The following is a 24,357-nucleotide window of genomic DNA, read 5'->3' as shown; positions in this document are numbered from 1 at the left end:
AGCAGTCGGCATCCTAATGACAGCAGACCTTGTACAATAAGTGATGTTTTATTATGTTTGTTGGCTCTCATAAAGTCTGCAGTGAGGAATAATCAGTGATGTAGAAAAAACAAAAAGCAAACGTTGTGATGCGTTTTTTTAAATTAATGTGCCGTGTATGCTTAAAATGATCACAATACGTAAATATGAAATATTATAAATGTGCCCGTTACTATATTACGTACTGTATATACTTACATCATGTATAGAAAATCTTAATGGAGGTGTTTGGATGTTTTTTAAGGGCTTTATAAGTAGACTTGCGCGGCTCCAATGGGCTCCATTGTAAGCAGACTTTTGATCGCATTTATGTAATATTTAGAATGAATCATAAAGAATAACATTCATCATCATGTCTTTCATAATGATTGTGAACGATATGCAAATGTCCCAAAAAAGTGCAGTTTGCTTTCAAACCTGATCATTTATAATATGTATTGTAAAATTCACCATATAAAATGGTTGGACTAAATCATGAATTGCAGACACTTGATATGATCTTAATTCCCATGAGTGTAGGTAAACATGTAGTTTACATTTGACCAACATTTCTTTTATTTATAACATTAAATAAATAAAACATTCTGGAACATCATTATTGTATCTTTATCAACACGTGTTAATTAGACTTTGCATTTTGCAGTTTTTTTTCTTTGATTTAGCTTGGTAGCAAAACGCACAACAGGTGCAACGCATCACATCAGATCTTCTGTCTACCTGTCCAAAGTCTACATTTCTAAATAATTATAGAAAAAGCAACAGCAGAACTTACTTGCAGTGAAAATACTCACGAGAGAGACCAAGATAGTTAATGATCTTTTGATAGCTTTTCACTGAACACAAGTGAACACAAGAACAACTAAACTGGGTATGATATGTCAAAATAAAAACCAGATAAACCAAAACATCTGATTTTCTAATCAGATTTTCACAGTAAGAGCATAGCCGGAGCATTCATGCTATGTAATAACTTTTAAATAATGTACGACTTACATTTGAATATTTCACTTCCATCATTATTGATTATAATTACCCTTGAAGCAGTCCCTCGCGGTGAATGAAGCCGTTTCACTGGTTAGAGGGTTGATGACATCGCAACGATAAACTTGATCATCATCTTCATTGCTGACAGTTATTGTTAAATTTGGTCCAGTCTGCTCATTTCCATGCAAGTGCCACTTAAAGTTTAACAAATGAGGATGTTTGGATTCTGCTGAGCACACAAGCGTCGCCTGCTTCGTGTCGCTCATCTCACAGGATATGTTGGGAATCCACATGAAACAGACCAGGACATGTTGGTAGGCCATTGTAGACAATTTAGTTTCACTGATTTTACCAAACTAGTTAATGATCTTTTGATACAATACCTTTCACTGAATACAACAACAAGTAAACTGGGTGTGATTTGTCAAAGTGAAAGCCGGATGAACTAGGGCATGGTTTTCTTATCAGTAGATTGTCACTGTAAGAGCACAACCAGAGCAAATTCATGCTATGTAATGTTATCGTAAAGTATATTATACAGCTGATCTAAATATGTAGGAACTCTAACATGTGTCTTACACTTTACATCACAGTTTTGTATTTTAACATTGATATTGGTAACAAGATGTTTTAATCTGAAAAAAAAGTCTGCATGATTACTTTTTTATATGCATGGTCTGATAGTTCACCTGAAGGTTAAAGTTCACTGGAATTATATCTTTACCAGAGGAACAATATTATATTGTACATCAGAGCAACATGTTGTACATACACAGATTTATATTTCACATTTAAATTTACAGTGGATGACAAAGTATTTGTGTCAGGAAATATTTCTATATTTTATATGATCAAGTATGTTAAACAGCTCATTGTATCCCATTGGGTTGAGTTCTTTCTAGCCCTGGTGTGGGATCTGATCTGATCTGATGATGTCATTGTGGCTTGTGCAGCCCTTTGAAACACTTGTGATTAAGGGCTATGTAAATACACTTTGATTGATTGATTGATAATCGAAATATCAGAGTTTTGTGTTGTAACATTGATAGATGGGTAATGAGATCTTTTAATCTAAGAAAACAAAAAAACTGCATGATATTTTTTATAACCAATCTGAAATATAATATATAATATAATATCACACGTTTGCTACGTGTGATACTATCAAGATTATGGTTAACTAGGAAATATGTTTATAACGGACATGGTAACATGAATACATGATGCAATCACAAATCACTAAACAGTCCATTATCACAATGAATGTTGCAGTCAAAATGAAATTGTGTGTCGTTATGTGTATTTTATTTTTAACATCATGGCCAGCACAGCAGAGTATAATATTAGCAAGAAACAGGAATAATCCAGCAAACACACCTTTTACTCACAGGACGACAAATATGACCCCTAAGGTCTTTTTTATCACACATTTCTTGTGTGAAGTCTGCTACGTCAGCATTGCCACAACATATTTGTTCGACACAAAATAACAAGAGTGACAATGCTTGTCTTTCAGCGTGGAAAAGCAAGGTCGTCATACGTTCTCACTGGGACTCGGGCGTGGACGCTATCTTTTGCAAGTGCGTGTAGGACTTGAGGAGTGTCACGCTTCCATGGTGCGACACACCCATGGGCAAAGCGCATTCCTCTGTGAGGACACCTTTATCAACATCCCAGCACATCACCGTGGAGACCACGTGGTTCTTGTTATCCCGGCCTCCCGTGATGAAGAGTTTGTTGTTGCAGGCAGCGATGGCGCAGCTCGCCCTCTCTCCCAGACGGCTCACAACGGACCAGGAGTCTGACACAGGGGCGTAGCAGTACATGGTGTGCATGGCGCCACCTGTGGGGACACCATGGATGACAAACATCCACTGAAGACAAAAACGGATGTTTTCGTCGTCAAAGCCAACTTGCCGACAACGTAGATGCAATTCTTGAAGCAGACTGCATTGGTGCACTTGGTTCCCACAGGAATGGGCGCCCTCAGCTCCCAGAAATCTGTTCCAGGTTCCCAGCTTTGAACCAAATCGGTCGCCAGTTTTCCGTTTGGCCCGCCACCGATCACGTAGATCCATCTGTCAAAGCTTGCAGCAGCAAAGGAGCTCACGCCCACCGCGAGGGGCGCCACCTGCATCAAAAGTCAGTAGAACCCTCACATTTCAGCAACCATTGTATTTTCCCAAGCGACAACTTGGAAGTACTTTAGCGTAGTCCGTGTACAGTTTGTACTGCAGTATACAGATACTATACACTGAACCCCAAACTGAAAACTTCAATGTGACCCCTTTCTCAAGGGAGGCTCATGCTCTGCTTCACATTGTCACATGCATTCATGTTTCCTGATTGGATTGTAGCACTCAGGCAGCCCGACAACATGACACTACCTCCACCATGCTTGACTGTAGACAGGACACAATAGTCTTGGTCCTCACTTGACTTGGTATTTGGACGATAATGTCTGTGTGTTGACTTACAGTCATGGTCAAAAGTTTACATACACTTGTAAAGAACATAATGTCATGGCTGTCTTGAGTTTCCAATCATTTCTACAGCTCTTATTTTTTTGTGATATAGTGATTGGAGCACATACTTGTTCATGAAGTTTAGTTCTTTTATGAATGTATTATGGGTCTACTGAAAATGTGACCAAATCTGCTGGGTCAAAAGTATACATACAGCAATGTTAATATTTGCTTACATGTCCCTTGGCAAGTTTCACTGCAATAAGGCGCTTTTGGTAGCCATCCACAAGTTTCTGGTTGAATTTTTGACCACTCCTCTTGACAAAATTGGTGCAGTTCAGCTAAATTTGACTTGTTTCTTCAGCATTGTCCACACATTTAAGTCAGGACTTGGGAAGGCCATTCTAAAACCTTAATTCTAGCCTGATTTAGCCATTCCTTTACCACTTTTGATGTGTGTTTGGGGTCATTGTCCTGTTGGAACACCTAACTGCGCCCAAGACCCAACCTCCAGGCTGATGATTTTAGGTTGTCCTGAAGAATTTGGAGGTAATCCTCCTTTTTCATTGTCCCATTTACTCTCCCATTTAAGCACCAGTTCCATTGGCAGCAAAACAGGCCCAGAGCATAATACTACCGCCACCATGCTTGACGGTAGGTTGGTGTTCCTGGGATTAAAGGCCTCCCCTTTTCTCCTCCAAACATATTGCTGGGTGGCCATGGATGAAGTGCTGGCTGTGCAGAGTCGCGACCCGGGGTGGACCGCGGTTGGGGACATCTCTGCGCTGCTGACCCATCTCCGCTCGGGATGGTCTCCTGCTGGCCCCACTATGGACTGGACTCTCACTATTATGTTAGATCCACTATGGATTGGACTTTCACAATATTATGCTAGACCCACACGACGTCCATTGCATCCGGTCTCCCCTAGATGGGGGGGGGGGGGGGTCACCCACATCTGCGGTCCTCTCCAAGGTTTCTCATAGTCATTCATATTGACATCCCACTGGGTTGTGAGATTTTCCTTGCCCTTATGTGGGCTCAGAACCGAGGATGTTGTTGTGGCTTGTGCAGCCCTTTGAGACACTTGTGATTTAGGGCTATATAAATAAACATTGATTGATTGATTGATTGGGTATTGTGGCCAAACAGCTCAATTTTAGTTTCATTTGACCACAGAACTTTCCTCCAGAAGGTCTTATGTTTGTCCATGTGATGTGAGATGAAAGTGTATGTAAACTTTTGAACACGACTCAATGTTCACCTCATGTTGAGGTAAGTAAATGTTGGTGCTTTGTGGAACGTTTAGAATTAAATTGCATTCACGCTTACCTGCGTCCAGCGGTTGTGGAAAGGATCATAGGCCTCTACGGAGTCGAGCCTTTTGACGCCATCAAACCCGCCCAATGCGTACACCTTCCCGCCTTGGACTGCCATCTTATGTCTCCAGCGCCCAATTGTCAGAGGCTCGATTCTGATCCACTTGTCCAGAGCGCCGTTATATTTCCAAACATCCCTCTGAGTCTCTTTACCTCCTGGAGTAGCATGACAGAAGCAAATGTAAATCCCCTAATTTTTTCACCCGAAAAAGTACACTAAACAGACAAAACTTGGCATCTACAAGGGAACAAATGAAGAAACTAGAATTTGGCCCACAAGCCTGCAGATGAACAACTCAGTTCTTGTCCTGATTCATTCATTCATCAATAAAGAAGTAAGACTGGACATTTTGTGTTGGTTAATTATCTTTTTGAACAATCCCCTGACTGAGATAACATACGATAGCATAGAAAAACATGAGTAAGGTGTCAGTTAAACAGTGAAATACAAACAAGTTTTACAACTAAGTATGTCAATGTTTTGCTACCACTTTGACTCCAACTCCAGAGATTACCACTGTATGTTTTATAGTTGGTTCAATCCCCGGCATCGGCCATCTGAGTCACGTCCGTTGTGCACTTGAGCAAGATACTTCACCCCTGCTCCTGGTGGGTCGTGGTTAAGGCCTTGCATGGCAGCTCCCGCCATCAGTGCGTGAATGTGTGTGTAAATGGGTGAATGTGGAAATAGTGTCAAAGCACTTTGAATACCTTGAACGTAGAAAAGCGCTATACAAGTATAATGCATTTACCATTACTTTATCAATAATTTGATCGTGCTAAAAAGTCAAAAAATCCATCTGACGACAACAGATTGTTAAAGCTGACTGTTTTAATGCATGGATGTATTTGATCTACCCTACAATAACTTTACTTCTGTCTTGAATTACCATCATTCAGTCGCGATGGGAAGCTAACAAGCTGAATAATCAAGCTTTATTGCAGACTTCAACGTCCAAGTAGACATACAATCACATACAGTACATAAAAAAAAGAATACAGTATAAAAGGCATTATCACATATTATTAAAACAGTGTGTGTGCATATTCAGTAAAGGCATCTAATGAATAAATAAAAGCAGCAATAAAAAAATATACTTTAAAAATGCATCTATACATTCTGTTAAAGGCACAGATACCGGTGTTTCCATATATGGGATTGGTACCTAACAGAACTACACCTAGGATTGGTTATCTGTATAATAAGATAATTCTCGGACCCCTGCAGTCTACATATAAATTTAAACATCAGTTTTCTCAGAGTGGCGTGGAATGTGTTTATCCCTAAATCACAAAAAAGCTTGCTGGCATTACTACTCCTGGGCTTTCTGAGCAGGATTCTGTGACAATATGCAACCTAGAGTTTGCTCAAACTCTCTTTTTTTAACCTCACCCAGAGGGGTGCCGTGTACATAGAAGTGCAGAAAGTTAGAAACAAGTACACCTTCGCTTCATCAGAATAGTAGGGAAATTTTCTCACCAACGTTTTGGCTTTGACATACAGCATTCTTCTCTGCCAAAGCATGTAAGCATCGTCCTCCATCTTGTCATTGATGATGTGGCCTACATATTTTACATTGTTGCACACAGACGGGGTTTGCCCAGACAAGTAGAAATCTGGAAAATTAAGATGTTGATCCTCCTTGATCCTACATATCATTACCATACTCTTTGTGGCAATATACTCAAACTTGACTCCATAGTCTGAGCATATGTTAAGAAACCGTTGGAACCCTGCACTACTGGGAGATATAATGGCCAAATCATCAGCGTACATAAAGTTGTTGATTAAGGTGTTCCCAATTGTGCACCCTGTTCTGCAGTCTCTCAACCGACTTGACGGGTCATCCATATACAGGCTAAAAAGGCCTGGTGATATAAGCCCACCCTGCCGTACCCCATTGCCAACTCTAAGAGAGAGGATAAACTACTCCCCCATTTTACCTGCATCGTCTGCCTGACCAATATGCCAGAATACGTATGATGCTACCCGGAACACCCCTATGCTTCAGCTTGGTGAAGACTTTGTGATGGTTGACTGTGTCAAATGCCTTAGATGCATCAATAAAACCTACCAACATTGTAGAGCCCTGTGCTCTGTATTGTTCTACTGCTTCTTTTAAAACATAAATACACAAGTCAATGCTATGCTTGCTCTTACAGCCAAATTGGTTGTCTGTGGTGTAACTAAGATCCCCAACTCTGTATATTATCACACTTTCTAGCACTTTAGATAGTATGCTGGCTCGGGCGATAGGTCGATAATTGTCCATACTCCCTACCTTACCAGCCTTGTCTTTAATGACTGGTACTAAAATAACTGTCAGCATAACATCTGGCAGGATGCCATGCATTACCAACCCTGTAAAACAGCTACCCTCAGGCTTTATCAGCTAGTTGCCTGATGGCTTGTGAAATGTCATGGGGGCTGATGTGTACCACTTCCTCCTCTATGTTGCCTGTATAATATGGCTCACTTCTGACTCAGTTGAATAGCGCAGCATAGTGCTGTCCCCATAGTTCAGTTATATTTCCTCCACCAGATACACCCTTATTGTTACATGGCAATGCTGCTTTAACCCTATTTATATTTGTAACTTCCTTCCAGAAGCCAGTGACATTGCTGTCAAGCGGTTTCCACTCCTTAGAGTCAGCTCTCAAGGCTTGCTCATGCTTGCCAACAAAGCGCACTAAAATATTTGTATCTAGTACAAATATGTCATCTAGTATTGGTTAGCTTTTTATGCACAAGAACAGGTCCCTGTCTAGATTTACCAGCAATAACCCAGGCCGTAAGGTATGCCTTAGCCTCTGCATGTGGGCCAGCTACATACCTGTTCCACCCAGGCTTAGTGTTTTTAGCTTTACTAAGATGAGTGAGTAGAGGTCTGCCGGCCTCTAGTAAAGTATCCATCCATCCATCCATTTTCTAGGGGGGGGTGCTGGAGCCTATCTCAGCTGCATTCGGGCGGAAGGCGGGGTACAACCTGGACAAGTCGCCACCTCATCGCAGGGCCAACACAGATAGACAACATTCACACTCACATTCATAGGGCCAATTTAGTGTTGCAGATCAACCTATCTCCAGGTGCATGTTTTTGGAGGTGGGAGGAAGCCGGAGTATACGGAGGGAACCCACGCAGTCAAGGGGAGAACATGCAAACTCCACACAGAAAGATCCCGAGCCCGGGATTGAACTCGTATTGTGAGGCACATACCGTGCTGCCCTCTATTAAAGCCTACACATTACAATTGTACATTTCACAGAGGTCATCACTGTGAGAGGTGACATTACAGTTGACATTGGAACCCAGAATGGCATGCATAGGTTAATGTATTTTTGCTCAGGAATTCATCTGCTCTCCTACAATACAATAACACAAAATCTGAGGAGAGTTTAGACCAGTCTATCTTGTCCTCACTTCCGCTATTGTCCTCCCTCATTGTCTCAGGGAGACTGCCAGTGTCTAGCGTGATCTCAACAGGGCAATGATCAGTTGTGGTGGCTTCATACAGTACTTTCATAGACCCAAGCGTTGCATGAGCATCTGCAGTACAAATCAGTTGATCAAGCCAGCTAGTTGTTCTGTGGGCTTCACTGTAATAAGTGAAGCTGTCCGCAGGTAGAAACACCTGGCTAGATAGTACCAGATTATTGTCTTCACACATCTTGATCATGTGCTTGGCAAAGGAGGAAGCCTTATCAGAAATATCAGCATTCATGTCTCCCACAACATAAATGGTCGTGCAACAATTATCATCAATAAAAGAGTCAATAAATGGCAGCCTATTCACATAATCATTATCATTATATCTAGGTGTGTAGAATTATAAACGGACTCATCCTGACCTGAACACCAATGCACCAGTCAGTTTCCAGTCTGACCATAATAATCACAGAATCAAACCTTTTATGCCACAAGATAGCCACGACCCCAGGAATTCTCCCTCTGATAATGAATGCCCTTAGAGAGATCTGTAGTTGACTCTCCAGCACCGTGAAAGTCATCATGAACAGAATTCAACCTCCCCAAATCCTGTTTGGAGAGGAATATGTCTTGTAAACATAGAATGTCACAATTTTGAAGAAGTTTATCCACCACAACACGTCGAGCTCTGTCCCCTGCGCTGTTACTTGCGCGCAACCCCTGGCAGTTACTTGAGACAACATGCATTAGAGTTTCCTGAGGATTCAGCCACAGCTTTGTTTCTCCCCACAGAAATATTGCTAGCAGAGGCTCTGTGCCCACGGGGATTAAAATACTTCCTAACATACACTCCAGCTGGCCAGATTTGGGACTGTACATGTCAGCTACTTCTTTACAGTCTGCAAGGCATGAAATTAGCTGAGTCTGCTGCCGTGCGATTCTATCTTCCTACATGTCACAGACTTATTGGCCAACTTCTCAGATAGATAAGTGCACAAAGTTTCACCATGCACATCCGGAGAGAATTTAGTGCCAATTATACTCACTTGCTTAGTCGTGATCACTGATGTGGCTCTCTGTGCCGGTGCCAATAATTCCTGTAGGTCTATTCCTCTGCTCGCGGCCTCTCGGGTGGGTACGGGTTGCATCTTGGGTGTAACGTTAATGTTCGGCTTTTTAAGTCCATTGCTCACGACAACACTCCACGGCGGTGACTTGGCCGGTGTGTGGGGCTGAATGCTCTCTGTATCCGCCGCAGCCGGAAGGAGTAACGCCATCTCTGCCTGCTGAGTAGGCCTCCACACCGTCACCTGTCACATACCCCCTGCAGCAGTCCCGTGGCCACGGTCTGTGTAGCTCTACTCCATGGCTGTCACTTGGCAATTCACAGCCACAGTAGCTGCCGTTAGATTCTCATTTATATCCGACTGTGCTTCAATGGTCCTCCGCAGCCCAGAAACTTCACTGCTCAATTGCTCTATTCTTCTGAGCAGGGCCGAGGCTTTGATATTTCCAAAGCCAACAAGTGAGAGCTTAGACATATTGTCCCCAAACTCATTAAACAAGCTCAAGCATGCTTTTGCGTTTTTGATGTCCTTGTCTTTCCTCGTGTGATAAATTGTTTGTTGTGTAGTCGTCAGACATACTTCAAACAGGAAGCCCTTCGACTTTGTAATACATTCCGATGGAAAGTTGTTATCAGCCAAAAGAATGATTTAATTATGGTCAAAAGTCCTCATTTTGTCAGAAATAAAGTTCAAGAACTCATCTATTACATATATTTTCCCACATTGGTTTTCGGGAAAACTGCAGGATTAGCATTAGGGCAAGGAGTGTTTTCTCCCAACACACTGCCACCCGCCATCTTGAGTTTGACTCACTTGATTGCTAACAGTTGAAGTCAAATCACTCACTCAACCCTGAGGAAGACAATCTGTACAAGCTGGGATATCTGAAGTGCGGCGCGGGAGCCATTTGGTCACACGGCTTGTTATTTTTTGGCCCCTTTGGCACATTATCGGAATAAAACTAAACCCCCAAAAAATCACAGCAAAAATAAAGCAAATAACAAAAACAGAAATGGCTGAATTAAAAATTAACACAAAACTAAAAAATGTTGACGACCACTAAGTCTTGATACGTTTGTTTAAATCAGTGCTTCTCAATTATTTTCTATTACGCCCCCCAAGGAAGAAAACGTTTTTTCGTGCCCCCGCCCCACTCTCCACTGCGAATCCATAAAATTGTTATAAGTACACCTCTGCATAACATTGAATTCTTATTCACAATAAAGAAAACAACACACTCGTCTTTCCTTACCTCCCACCGTCGACACTGTGAAGCCAAGTGCTACATAAGCTTCAACATATTGAAAAAACAAACATGCTTGAGAAGGGCTGGTTTAAGTTTAATCTTCACACTTTGATTTAAAAAAAAAACGTCATTTTTATGTTCCAAACAGTTTGCTAACCACTGATTTAATTGATGGTGTACTTTGTGTTACAGGCAGTGTGACAGGGGATCCTGACACTGCAGTGTACATAACGTGTAAGAACGTAAAAAATGCCTTCTCACCGGATATATAAAGCTCATTGCGAAAGGTGGTGCAAGCAAATTCCACCCATCTCCTTTTCTGAGAATCATCCTCCATTTCGGTGCCAGGTAGCCTAGCAACCTCCAGTCTGCTGCGTCTGAGCGGGTCCAAACAAGTGACGGTGGAAATGAAGCGGTCGTCCTTGGTGCAGCCTCCGATGATGAGGAACACCTCTGAGAGGAAATGGTGAGCGCGCGGTTTGGTTCGTTCTGACACCACCTACAAGATGCACATACTTCAGATCACCATCGGTTGTATTCCTTGTGTAGATACTGACCTCCCTTCCAGAAAGGTGAAATGAACGGGCCTCTTGCAGTAAAGGAAAGGTGTCACTGCAGCTGCGGATCAGTTCATCGGACTCCACTTTTTCCACAAAGTATGCCGGTTCTAACAGCGGCAGCCGCACGTACGACAGCAAACGGGTCAGAACATGACGCCGTTCGTCTTGCAGGGCCCTCACCCAATGCATGAGTGCCTCAAAAACACACTCCTCGTACCTCACGTCCAGATCGTCCCTCTGCAGGATGGTCTCTAACGACTCCGTCGACACTTCTGGGAAGTCCTGCTGCTGGACCGTCTGGGAAAAGTGGAAAACCAGGTAGTCCTGAGCCTTGACTTTCAGAGCAGGCAGGGCATGGCGTTCAGCAATGTTGAGGATCCCGATGCAAGTCTCCGGTTGAAGGGATCTGCTCAGGTAGCCAACGCATGCATCCACAACACGCAGAAACTACCACAGAAAGAACACAAAACAAGTGGATTCATTGCGATTATTTCATTTCAGAAAAAAATTAGAATTCCCTTTTTAACAGGAGCATAAAATGCTTTTTCTCAAAATATAAATATTACAACCATCTCTCAAGAACTGCACTCGAGAATGATTGTTACGCTATTGAAAACCAAGCTCAAATCAATATGAAAAAGTATAGGATTTGTTTACAGTAGAGTTGTCCCGATATCAATATTTTGGTACCGGTACCAAAATGTTTTTTGATACTTTTCTGAATAAAGGGGACCACAAAAAATGGCATTATAGGCTTTCTTAGGGTACATTAAACATATGTTTCTTATTGCAATTTTGTCCTTACATGAAATAGTCAACATATGAGACAACTTTTCTTTTATTTGTAAGTAAACGAACAAAGGCTCCTAATTAGTCTGCTGACATATGCAGTAACATATTGTGTCATTTCTCATTCTAATATTTTGTCAAAATTGTTAAGGACAAACTGTAAAAATGTATTATTAATCTACTTGTTCATTTACTGTTAATATCTGCTTACTTTCTGTTTCAACATGTTCTATCTACACTTCTGTTCAAATGTAATAATCACTTATTCTTCTGTTTTTGATACTTCACATTAGTTTTGGATGATACCACAAATTTGGGTATCGATCCGATACCAAGTAGTTACAGGATCATACATCGGTCATATTCAAAGTCCTCATGTGTCCAGTGACGTCTTTCCTGAGTTTATAAACAAGATGAATTTTTTTAAAAGGAAAAAAGATGTGATGCTAAAAAATATCGATGTAATCATAGTAGTATCGACTAGATACGCTCCTGTACTTGGTATCATTACAGTGGATGTCAGGTGTAGATCCACCAATGGCGTTTGTTTACATTTTGACGCCGGTGAGCTACGGTGTGTAGTGAAGCATGTTTAGCTATTCCTCGTCCTGCAGGGATGATACTTGTAAGAAACGTACTTTATTTGTCGCCATGGAGGCGAGGATTAGTGATTTAGAAGTCGCTAAAACACTGCCGTCTGCGGCTGGACTTAAGCCGCTAGCTAGCTAGCCATGTCTTAAAGCACCTCTTCCTGAGGGCGTTTCAGTGTTATAACTTCACCTTTATCGTTAGTTTTTAAGCCAAAATACGTCCGTTCTCCCTTTTCTGTCTACACACTGTGTCTGCTTGTAAGTACTCTGTGATTGTGCGCTGCCGAACATGCTCGTTTGCTCATAAAACCAGCAATGTCATGAGGTGACAATGACGCGTCGTCATGCCCGTTAAAAAAGGGGGGTGGCGGGGGTGCCGTTACTTTTTAGAGGCGATGTAGTACCAAATATGATTTATTATTATCGCGGTACTATACTAGTACCGGTATACCGTACAATCCTAGTTTACAGTCACCGTCAAAGTAACAGAAATACAATATAACAGTGGGTACAGGACAAGAAGCTGATAGGTCGCCACAAGGGCGGTGCCAAAGCACATAAGCACACATGACGACGTAAAACTCAAGTCGTGCAACAGTGCGATTGTGGGGGTGGGTGGCGGAAACGGCGCAACTTGTCCATCTTATAACCAGCAGCAAACATTCCGTCAAGACAGACCGATTCCCCCGAGCTCAATTTTGTCATTGAGAAAATGTTGTTAATTGCGTTGAGAGACCAGTCAATCAATTCCATGGTTAGCTTTGCCGAACAGTGCAGAGAGAGGCTCCAAAAAAGGTTGAGACGAAGAAGCAAAAGCAGGTAAACAATAGGGGAGAGGGAAGGAAAGCGTCCGCCTTTGTTGAGAGCATGCAAATTATTGAGAAAAAAAATATATATATATATATATTATTAATTAACAATGAGTGTGTATGGTTGTCTATCTGTGTTGGCCCTGCGAGGAGCTGGCAACTTGTCCAGGGTGCACCCTGCCTTCCGCCTGAATGCAGCTGGGTTAGGTACAGCACCCACGACCCCTAGAGCAGGGGTGTCAAACGTACGGCTCGCAGGCCGGATCAGGCCCGCGAACAGGTTTTATCCGGCCCCTCGGGATGAGTATAAAGTATAAAAATGAGCCGAAATTTTTGAATGAAATAAACTGCTGTTCTAAATGTCTCCACTAGATGTCGCAATAGCAATCTTGTCTTTGTAGTCTTTGTAGATGATGCTACATATGTAAAAAAAACAACAAAAAAAACATGATGTTAGTGCACCAGTTGAAGAAAATCATCAAACTACATAAATAGTATCCTGTAATTTTTTATTTTAATCTTGATAGATTGAAAATTAACACAAATGAGTTGACTGATGAACATTATCACATAATTAATTCAGAAAGTATAAATAACGAAAAAATAAAGATGGAATACTATTAAGCGTAACATGTAAGTTTAAACAAAAAACAACAACAATATGATTTGTACATTTTCAGAATGTGCTTGTTCTATTTTTTCAAACAAAGAAAACAATCTGAAGTTGTCTTTATTTTTAAGTTATCGTGCCCTGATTTTACCAGCCCGGCCCACTTGGGAGTAGATTTTTCTCCATGTAGCCCCCGATCTAAAATGAGTTTGACACCCCTGCCCTAGAGGGACAAGCGGTAGAAAATGGATGGATGGATGGAAGGAAAATATTTTTTGTCACCAGACTAACCTAACTTGTGTGCAATTATTTATCTGAAGACATAAGTACTAGATTCATAAGCAAAATAATCAGCCAACATAAACAAGAACTCCTGCATGCCAAAATTGTAATTTTGCTTGTTTTTATGGTTTTGGGCAGTCATTTATTAATGTATTCATTTCCATTTAAATGTTTTCTACTTGTCCACAAGATAGAGACATTTTCCCACATTCATGCAGCAAAATATGTACTTTTTGTTTTTGTGAGGGTGCCTGGCAGCGCGGGACGTATCACTCGAATCATTGATAGTATTAAACCAAGGTGGGTATTTGAATCTGGCCGATACTAGCGTGATGGGATCGATACTTGTGTTGCAGTTCCTCTTCTAACTGTTGTGTCCGTCATGTCCTCATGTGTCATGTCTTTTATTTTTTGGACTATAATGTGCAATAATGTTGGACTGTGCAATACATCCCAAATGGCCTCTTGATAAGTGCAATAATACTGGACTGTGAAACAGAATAATGTGCAATAACCTGTCAACTTACACCTCTGTTACTTTATATATATATATATATATATATATATATATATATATATATATATATATATATATATATATATATATATATGTATATGTGTGTGTGTGTGTGTGTGTGTGTGTGTGTGTGTGTGTGTGTGTGTGTGTGTGTGTGTATATGTGTGTATATATATATATATGTGTGTGTGTGTATATATATATGTCCGTGTGTATATATACATGTGTGTGTGTATATATATATATATATATATATATATATATATATATATATATATATATATATATATATATATATATAATGTGTGTATATATATATGTATATATGTATATGTATGTATGTGTATATATGTATGTGTATACGTATATATATGCATATGTATGGATATATGCATGTGGATATATACATATACAGTATGTATGTATATATGTATATATATATATATATATATATATATATATATATATATATATATATATATATGTACAGTATATATTGTGGAGCATCACAATACCTCCGAACAGGTGAGACTGGGCAGAGGGCCAGCCATCACAGTGAAAGCATGCACCAGGAGGTCAAACTACGCCACTCTTTAGGTGTGGCTGGCTCCTTGCTGGGAAAGGTCTGCTTCCATCGGGCGGGAATTTAGGAGACATGATCAAGACTTGGAAAAAGTGACAATTTGTTTGTTTCAATGGAAGCCCCAATCGGGAAGAACTTTAAGTTAACCTTTATTCAGAAAAACTGACTGAATAAAACAACGCTGCGGCGTTTGAACTTTAAACAAAACTGTCTCTGGGAGGTTGGTTTGTGACCGCACATCACAAATTGGTGGAGAATGCAGGTATAGAAGACCCTCCCCAACCACAGTATGGAGCAAGCAGTAATGGTGCTTTTGCAAAGCCAGGCGGAGTTGCAGAATGCGATGAAGGAACTGCTCAAGATGGTCGACAAAGACGAAGCAGTGGTTCGAGCCCCGGGGGGAGTCCTCACCAAACAAGGCCCCGAGGACGACGTTGAAGCCTATTTGGAGCTCTTTGAGCGCACTGCTACAAGGGAGCGATGGCCACCCGGTGAGTGGGCAGGAATAATTGCCCCGTTCCTCATTGGGGAGGCCCAGCACGCCTGCCGAGACCTGCCAGCAGAGGACGCACGAGACTACCCCAAGCTCAAGGCCGCCATATTAGCAAGCCATGGGTACAGCCTACCAGCTAGGGCTCAGCGATACCACGCCTGGGCCTACTGTGCCAGCCAGCCGCCCAGGGCCCAGCTCGCAGAGCTGCTACGTCTTACCAAGGGCTGGCTGATGAGTGGCGGGGAGACACCCTGGATCCAAAGATTGGTGATTGATCGGTGTATTCGAGCTTTTCCGCCCGATGCCAGAAAGTATGCTGCGCAGGTGAGCCCCACCTCCCTGGATTCTCTGGTAGCTCTGTTGGAGAACTACCAAGTTAGCAACGAGATGCTCCGAACCACCAGAGCTGAGCCAAGCCGCCCCACCCCTGCTGAAAGGATGGGTCGTGAGCGCCGGCGATCTCCGCCCCATACTCCTCCACGTAATTCCCCAAGGGATAGTAACCCACCGGAAAGGTGGGCCCGGCCCCCCAGAAGGTGCTATGTCTGCGGGCGAGAAGGCCACATCTCCTGGGCCTGTCCGGAGCGGGACCGAGACGTCTCAATGCCGTCTGCCGCCAGCTCGGGTGCCCACCGACCTTGCTTGCACACCGGGGACACCGGCCGACCCCATGCCTCCCTGCCGGTGCGGGTGGGAGGTACAGACGCCCATGCCCTGATTGATTCTGGCAGCGTCGTCACCTTGGTGAGGGCTGACTACGCTGGTCCTGTCGGCTCAGACACCGTCCCGGTCACCTGCGTCCATGGTGATGCCCGCTATTATCCGGTCAGTCATATCCGGGTCCAGACCCCCCGTGGAGACGCCGTTGTGGCTGCTGGGGTGGTCCCCAACATACCTGTCCCTCTGCTGATAGGCACGGATTGTGTCCTCTTCCAGCGGTATTGGAACCCAGGCCGCCGCCGCCCACATCTTCCCCGACAAACAAGACGCCGGGACCGGCGCCCCGCAGCCTCGACCCCGCGGACCGCATTCCCCACCTTCCGAGCACCTAGAGGAACCTCACCAGGAAGTGGAGCATCTGAGAGAGACGCCAGTGGGGGAGAGACCCCTCCAGCCAGTGAAGACCCCTTCTCTGAGTTCCCGCTCATGCCGGTCCAGGGGAATCCACCTCAAGGCGAGTACGCCACAGCCCAATGGGCTGACCCGAACCTGGAAATGGCCCGCCAAAGCATCGCCACCATAGACGGTCAACTGGTCGCTGGGGTGAGTGGGGTGTCTTATCCTCATTTTTTGGTAAAAGCGGGTCTGTTGTACCGAAGTGAAAAAACTAAGGGAGGGGAAGTTGTCGAACAACTATTAGTGCCGAAAAGTTTTGTCACCCGGGTGTTGTACCTCGCTCACTCCCACCAATTAGGGGCTCATCTGGGAGCCCAGAAGACTTACGACCGAGTGGTTGCACGTTTTTATTGGCCTGGGGTGAAACGAGCCGTCGAGGACTTTTGTCGCACATGTCCGGAATGTCAAAAAGCGGCACCGCGGCCCTTTCTCCGGATCCCCTCATACCCCTTCCTATTATTGAGACGCCATTTTCACGGATAGCTATGGACATTGTGGGGCCGTTGCCAAAATCGTCTCGTGGACACCGCTATATACTTGTCATTGTCGATTATGCAACCCGATTCCCCGAGGCCATTCCCTTGCGTGTTGCTACAGCCAAGAATGTTGCCCATGAACTACTCATGCTTTTTAGCCGGGTTGGAATAGCAGACGAGGTTTTGACGGACCAGGGTACCTGTTTTATGGCCCGTGTAATGACAGCGTTGTATAAATGGCTTAAGATAAAACAGATAAGAACCTCCGTCTATCACCCACAAACTAACGGACTAGTGGAACGCTTTAATTCAACCTTGAAGACAATGTTAAGGAAACTGGTTGAAATTGACGGGAAAGACTGGGACCAATTAATTCCTTATGTACTGTTTGCTATTCGTGAAGTGCCACAAGCCTCTACAGGTTTTTCCCCTTTTGAGCTGCTCTACGGGCGGAATCCACGGGGTCTGCTGGACCTCGCCAAGCAAGCCTGGGAAAGTCAGCCCTCCCCCCACCGGAACGTTATAGACCACGTGGAACACCTACAGGAGAGAGCCAGAAGGGTATGGCCACTGGTCCGGAACCATATGGAAAAGGCTCAAGCTGCCCAGGCACGAACATACAACAAGGGCGCCCGTCTCTGTGAGTTTAAGGTGGGTGACCTTGTCTTAGTATTGGTCCCGACGGCAGAGTGCAAATTCTTGGCTAAATGGCACGGCCCGTACGAGATCACTGAGCGAGTGGGGGCGGTCAACTACCGTGTGCAGCAACCCGGCCGGAGGAAAGGTTTGCAGCTGTATCATGTAAATGTATTGAAAAGATGGCACACTGCTGCACCTTTGCCTAGCCCTGCCCTTCTAACGGACCTCTCTTCCCAGAAACCCGCCGTCAATGTAGGCGTAGACCTTGGCCCAACACAAGTCCAAGATGTCCAAGAGCTCTTGGGCTGCTACCGGGACATTTTTGCAGAGATGCCCGGGCGCACCCAGGTCATAGAACATGACATAGAGACCCCGCCTGGGAAGGTGATCAGGCAACGACCATACAGGGTCCCAGAAGCGCGGAGGGAAGCGATAAAAGAAGAGGTAAAAAAGATGCTTGACCAAGGCGTCATTGAAGAGTCCTACAGCCCTTGGTCCAGTCCAATTGTCATCGTCCCAAAACCAGATGGCTCCTTGAGGTTTTGCAACGACTTCCGAAAACTAAACGAAATCTCCACCTTCGATGCATATCCCATGCCTAGAGCCGATGAGCTGATTGACCACCTTGGACCTGCCCGCTTTGTCAGCACCATGGACTTGACAAAAGGTTATTGGCAGGTACCCCTGACCCAGAGAGCCAAACCCAAGACGGCCTTCTCAACTCCAGATGGCTTGTTCCAGTACACTGTCCTCCCCTTCGGCATCCACGGGGCCCCTGCGACCTTCCAGCGCATGATGGACCGAATCCTCCGTCCTCACCAAGCCTATGCCGCCGCCTACCTTGATGACATCGTGGTCCACAGCGCAACCTGGGCCCACCATCTGGAACACCTGGAGGCTGTCCTCAGGGCCCTTCGTCAGGCTGGTCTAACAGCGAACGCCAAGAAGTGCCGGGTAGGATGGACCGAAACCGACGGGGGTGTGTGCGACCCCAAGCCCAGAAGGTGGAGAAGATACGGAATTGGCCCCGCCCCATCACTAAAAGACAGGTGCAGTCCTTCTTAGGTCTGATCGGCTACTACCAGAAGTTTATCAAAGACTTTGCCACAATAGCGGCCCCCCTCAACGACCTCACGCGCCAACGGTCAACCCACCGAGTATCTTGGACCACCGAAACGGAAGGGGCCTTCGAGAAGCTAAAGCAGGCTCTGTGTGAGGAACCCATCCTTGTTGCACCTGACTTCACGAAGCCTTTCGTCCTCCACACAGATCCTCTGGCACTGGGATCGGGGCAGTCCTAGCCCAATTGGTGGGCGCCGATGAACACCCCGTAACCTTCATTAGCCGAAAACTGCTAAAGCACGAAAAAAACTACTCTACCGTGGAGAAGGAGTGTCTTGCTGTGAAGTGGGCCATCCACCATCTCAGGTATTACCTATGGGGAAGACGCTTCACTCTGGTGACCGACCACGCCCCCCTCAAATGGATGGCCACCAATAAGGACAGCAACGCTCGGGTGACACGCTGGTTCCTGGAACTGCAAAATTATAAATTCACTGTCGAGCACCGCCCTGGAAAGGATATCCGCCACGCCGACGCGATGTCCCGCCGCTATGAAGATGAGGAACAGGAAGCTCCTCGTACCAACAAGGAGCTTAGGGGGGGGATATGTGGAGCATCACAATACCTCCGAACAGGTGAGACTGGGCAGAGGGCCAGCCATCACAGTGAAAGCATGCACCAGGAGGTCAAACTACGCCACTCTTTAGGTGTGGCTGGCTCCCTGCTGGGAAAAGTCTGCTTCCATCGGGCGGCAATTTAGGAGACATGATCAAGACTTGGAAAAAGTGACAATTTGTTTGTTTCAATGGAAGCCCCAATCGGGAAGAACTTTAAGTTAACCTTTATTCAGAAAAACTGACTGAATAAAACAACGCTGCGGCGTTTGAACTTTAAACAAAACTGTCTCTGGGAGGTTGGTTTGTGACCGCACATCACAATATATATATAATATATATACACGTGTGTATATATATATATATAATATATATACACGTGTATATATATATAATATATATACACATGTGTATATATATGTGTGTGTGTATATATGTGTATGTATGTGTATATATGTATGTGTATTTGTATATACATGCATGTGTATATATATATATATATATATATATATATATATATATATATATATATATATATATATATATATATATATATATATATATATATATATCTCTTATTTGTTTATCTTTTTTTTACTATTTATATTACTATATTATAGTCTATGCACCTTAGGGGAAATGCTCCAATTTTGTTGTTCTTTGAACCTGTTCACTGTAATAATGACAATAAAACTCTATTCTATTCTATACGTCCAGCAAAAAACTAGATTTTCCGTACAGAAGATTATGCCAACGCATACAGCTTTCAGTGCAAACAGCTCTCTTTCTCTCTCTGTCTCTGTCTCTGTCTCTTTCTCTTTATCCCTTTCTCGATTATATTTTTATATATTGTTGCATTTGAAGCAATCGTATTGTTGATAATAGAGGTCATTATTATTATTACCCGCTGCTGCTCACTGCTCCCCTCACCTCCCAGGGGGTGAAACAAGGGGATGGGTCAAATGCAGAGGGAAATCTCACCACACGTAGTTTGTGTGTGACTGTCAGTGGTACTCTAAATTTAACTTTTTATTATTATTCTTTATCAATAGGGTTTTTTCTATTGGTATTTTTGTTGTTCCATTTTAGTGCAATAATGTTCATTGTCATTTCTGTGTTATTACTATTTATTTCAATAACTGCTACTTTTCTATACGTTTTGGTATTTTATTTGTTCATATCATATTTGCTGATGTTGTTGATTTTGTTGTCTCTCTGTCTTATCCCTGTCTAATTGTTTTTTTGTTTCTATCAAACCCAGTACCTTCTTATTGTGAGGCACCAACACTAGCCCCTGTTCCACCGTGCTGCTAGCCTCCTTACAATGACCAGTATTTTCTGCTTGCAAATATCAAATCCAGAAGATGCCTGATGGTGTCCATGGTGATCATGGATCACAAAGCATTTCTGGTTTTCCTTGTAAGGGAAAGCTTTTATATGTTGTTCTTTTGTGTGACACCCATCAGACGTGTACAATTAGGACTCCACTTCTATAAAGGTCATACCTGGAACTGACAGGCTGCTTCCAGGACTCTCTGCACATTTTCCTGAGTGAGGAGCGCCTGGCTGGTGTAAGTATACTGCAAGAGAGACTGCATTACACTGCTGTCTAGTCCTTTTATTTCCACCCTCTCGTCACGACTCTCCTTCAAGCCACTGCAGAACATGGCCCTGAACACAAGTAAAACTTTTTTTTTATTGTGAATATTACAAACCCCAAAACCAGTGAAGTTGGCACGTTGTGTAATTCGTAAATAAAAACAGAATATAATGATTTGCAAATCATTTTCAACTTATGTTCAATTGAATAGACTGCAAAGACAAGATATTTAATGTTGGAACTGAGAAACTTTTTTGCAAATAATCATTAACTTGGAATTTAATGGCAGCAACACATTGCAAAAAAGTTGGCACAGGGGCATGTTCACCACTGTGTTACATGGCCTTTCCTTTTAACAACACTCAGTAAATGTTTGGGAACTGAGGAGACCAATTTTTGAAGCTTTTCAGGTGGAATTCTTTCCCATTCTTGCTTGATGTACAGCTTAAGTTGTTCAACAGTCCGGGGTCTCCGTTGTGGTATTTTATGCTTAATGCGTCACACATTTTCAATGGGAGACAGGTCTGGACTACAGGCAAGCCAGTCTAGTACCTGCACTCTTTTACTATGAAGCCACGCTGTTGTAACCCGTGGCTTGGCATTGTCTTGCTGAAATAAGCAGGGGCGTCCATGAAAAAGACGTTGCTTGGATGGCAACATATGTTGCTCCAAAACCTGTATGTACCTTTCAGCATTAATGATGCCTTCACAAATGTGTAAGTTACCCATGTCTTGGGCACTAATACACCCCCATACCATCACAGATGCTGGCTTTTGCACCTAGAACAATCCGGATGGTTCTTTTCCTCTTTGGTCCAGAGGACATTTCAAAAACAATTTCAAATGTGGACTCGTCAGACCACAGAACACTTTTCCACTTTGCATCAGTCCATCTTAAATGAGCTCGGGCCCAGCGAAGCCGGCTGCATTTCTGGGTGTTGTTGATAAAGAGCTTTCGCTTTGCATAGTAGAGTTTTACAGATGTAGCGACGAACCGTATTTACTGACAGTGGTTTTCTGAAGTGTTCCTGAGCCCATGTGGTGATATCCTTTACACACTGATGTCTATTTTCGATGCAGTACCGCCTGAGGGATCGAAAGTCACGGGCATTCAATGTTACGTGCAGTGATTTCTCCAGATTCTCTGAACCTTTTGATGATATTACAGACCGTAGATGGTGAAATCCCTAAATTCCTTGCAATAGCTGGTTGAGAAATGTTTTTCTTAAACTGTTCAACAATTTGCTCACGCATTTGTTCACAAAGTGGTGACCCTCGCCCCATCCTTGTTTGTGAATGACCGAGCATTTCATGGAAGCTGCTTTTATACCCAATCATGGCACCCGCCTGTTCCCAATTAGCCTTTTCACCTGTGGGATTTTCCAAATAAGTATTCCTCAACTTTCTCAGTCTTTTTTGCCACTTGTGCCAGCTTTTTTGAAACATTATGCAGACATCAAATTCCAAATGAGATAATATTTGCTAAAAATAACTAAGTTTTCCAGTTTGAACATTAAATATCTTGTCTTTGCAGTGTAATCAATTGAATATAAGTTGAAAATTATTTGCAAATCATTGTATTCTGTTTTTATTTACCATTTACACAACGTGCCAACTTCACTGGTTTTGGGGTTTGTATAATTTTTTTGTATACCTGAAGTATTGACTGGCCGCGGCGAGGACGGCCCTGTGGCAAGGGAAGTCTTGTCCTTGAACGCACACCGTCACATCAGTGAGCTCCAGGTTGACTCGTAAGTTCTCCATCCCTCTCTGCAGCTCCATAGCCAGGCCTCCATCTTCCCAGTGGTACTCGCTGCCACTCTCCGAGCCCGCGTCTTCCAACAAAGGGCCCTCTGTCGTCTTCTCGAGTGAGTCGCTCATCTTTTAAAGCTCTTCTTGAAACTACTGCTCACTTCTCTCCCTCTGTGAACACCTGCAAGATGCACAGACCATAATACTCCTGTGGTTTTTACGCTGGCGAGCTTGCTGCCACTTTGTTGTCTTGCTTTCCTTTCTTGCGAACTTCCTATTTCTCTTCTGTCTCCAACATACATGTCGCAACATTTTTTTTAACGTACTTCCTCTTCTGACACTCAGCGAAACTTCCCTTTTTAATGCTCTGAGGCCTTTAAAGCAATACTACAAATACTTGTATGTACATGTTTATTGCAAAATTAGCTTGTATAATAACATATTATGGTTATTGGTTATTTAAAATAATAATCTTCTAAAATATATATATATATGTATAATATAAATAAAAAAATATGTAAGAATAAAAATGCTAATGCAACAGTTGTCTGACCAGAGACAAGGGTTATGGTATATGTTATTAACTGTTATTACATATTTATTGTTTGTATTGTTTATTATGTTAATTATGTTAATCAATACACATAATATAGTGTGGATTTTTGTAATTGTAATAATCATTATATATAATTGATTTAAATGCATATTAAATATTTAATAAATGACGCTATTATGCGAGTGTGCGTTTGTGTATTATTATTAAACACTATATTAATTATAAATTGCTTAATTGCTTCACATTGAACAATGTTTTATTCTCAAAGTATTTTTTTTCAATTAATTTTTTAAATCCATCAAAAGTACAATTCTCCACACTTTATGTGCATACTATGTGTGTTTATATATTTTTGTGTTTGTCTATGTGTGTGCTAATGGATGACGAAACATATTAATTATAACTAGTTTCACCTAAAACATTGTTAGTATATTACTTTTTAAAAGTATATTTACAGTATACAGATATATATATATATATATATATATATATATATATATATATTTATATACTAACAATGTTTTAGGTGAAACTAGTTATAATTAATATAATTATATAGCACACACATAGACAAACACAAAAATATATAAACACACATATAGTATGCACATAAAGTGTGGAGAATTGTACTTTTGATGGATTTAAAAAATAATTAATTGAAAAAAAAATACTTAATATAACAATAAAACATTGTTCAATGT

The 24,357-nt window shown here is 42.6% G+C and overlaps 1 protein-coding gene across 1 annotated transcript; it reads right to left on the bottom strand.

Annotated features, from left to right (window-relative positions):
- Nucleotides 1-2,330: 2,330 nt before the first annotated feature.
- Nucleotides 2,331-23,305, bottom strand: LOC133664468 (kelch-like protein 6). Its single transcript, XM_062069112.1, has 7 exons — nucleotides 23,003-23,305; nucleotides 21,254-21,419; nucleotides 11,166-11,615; nucleotides 10,870-11,107; nucleotides 4,821-5,023; nucleotides 2,941-3,154; nucleotides 2,331-2,866 (listed from the first exon to the last, which is right to left on the bottom strand). Exons 1-7 carry the CDS (start codon nucleotides 23,227-23,229, stop codon nucleotides 2,568-2,570), a joined length of 1,797 nt encoding a protein of 598 aa, XP_061925096.1. The 5' UTR covers nucleotides 23,230-23,305; the 3' UTR covers nucleotides 2,331-2,567.
- Between the last annotated feature and the right edge of the window lie 1,052 nt (nucleotides 23,306-24,357).

Source organism: Entelurus aequoreus, linkage group LG14, assembly GCF_033978785.1.
Source record: "Entelurus aequoreus isolate RoL-2023_Sb linkage group LG14, RoL_Eaeq_v1.1, whole genome shotgun sequence".
In the NCBI taxonomy this organism is placed as follows: Eukaryota; Metazoa; Chordata; class Actinopteri; order Syngnathiformes; family Syngnathidae; genus Entelurus; species Entelurus aequoreus.
This window is presented reverse-complemented; position numbering and strand designations above follow the sequence as displayed.

What these genes read in the sequence shown, in the direction of transcription:
- LOC133664468 (XM_062069112.1), bottom strand. Translation starts at nt 23,229, where the DNA reads ATGAGCGACTCACTCGAGAAGACGACAGAGGGCCCTTTGTTGGAAGAC. An exon ending in AAGCAGCCTGTCAGTTCCAG is followed by an intron (nt 11,616 to 21,253) that starts GTATGACCTTTA and finishes TTTCTGTGGTAG; the next exon opens with TTTCTGCGTGTTGTGGATGC. An exon ending in GAATTGCATCTACGTTGTCG is followed by an intron (nt 2,867 to 2,940) that starts GCAAGTTGGCTT and finishes GTGTCCCCACAG; the next exon opens with GTGGCGCCATGCACACCATG.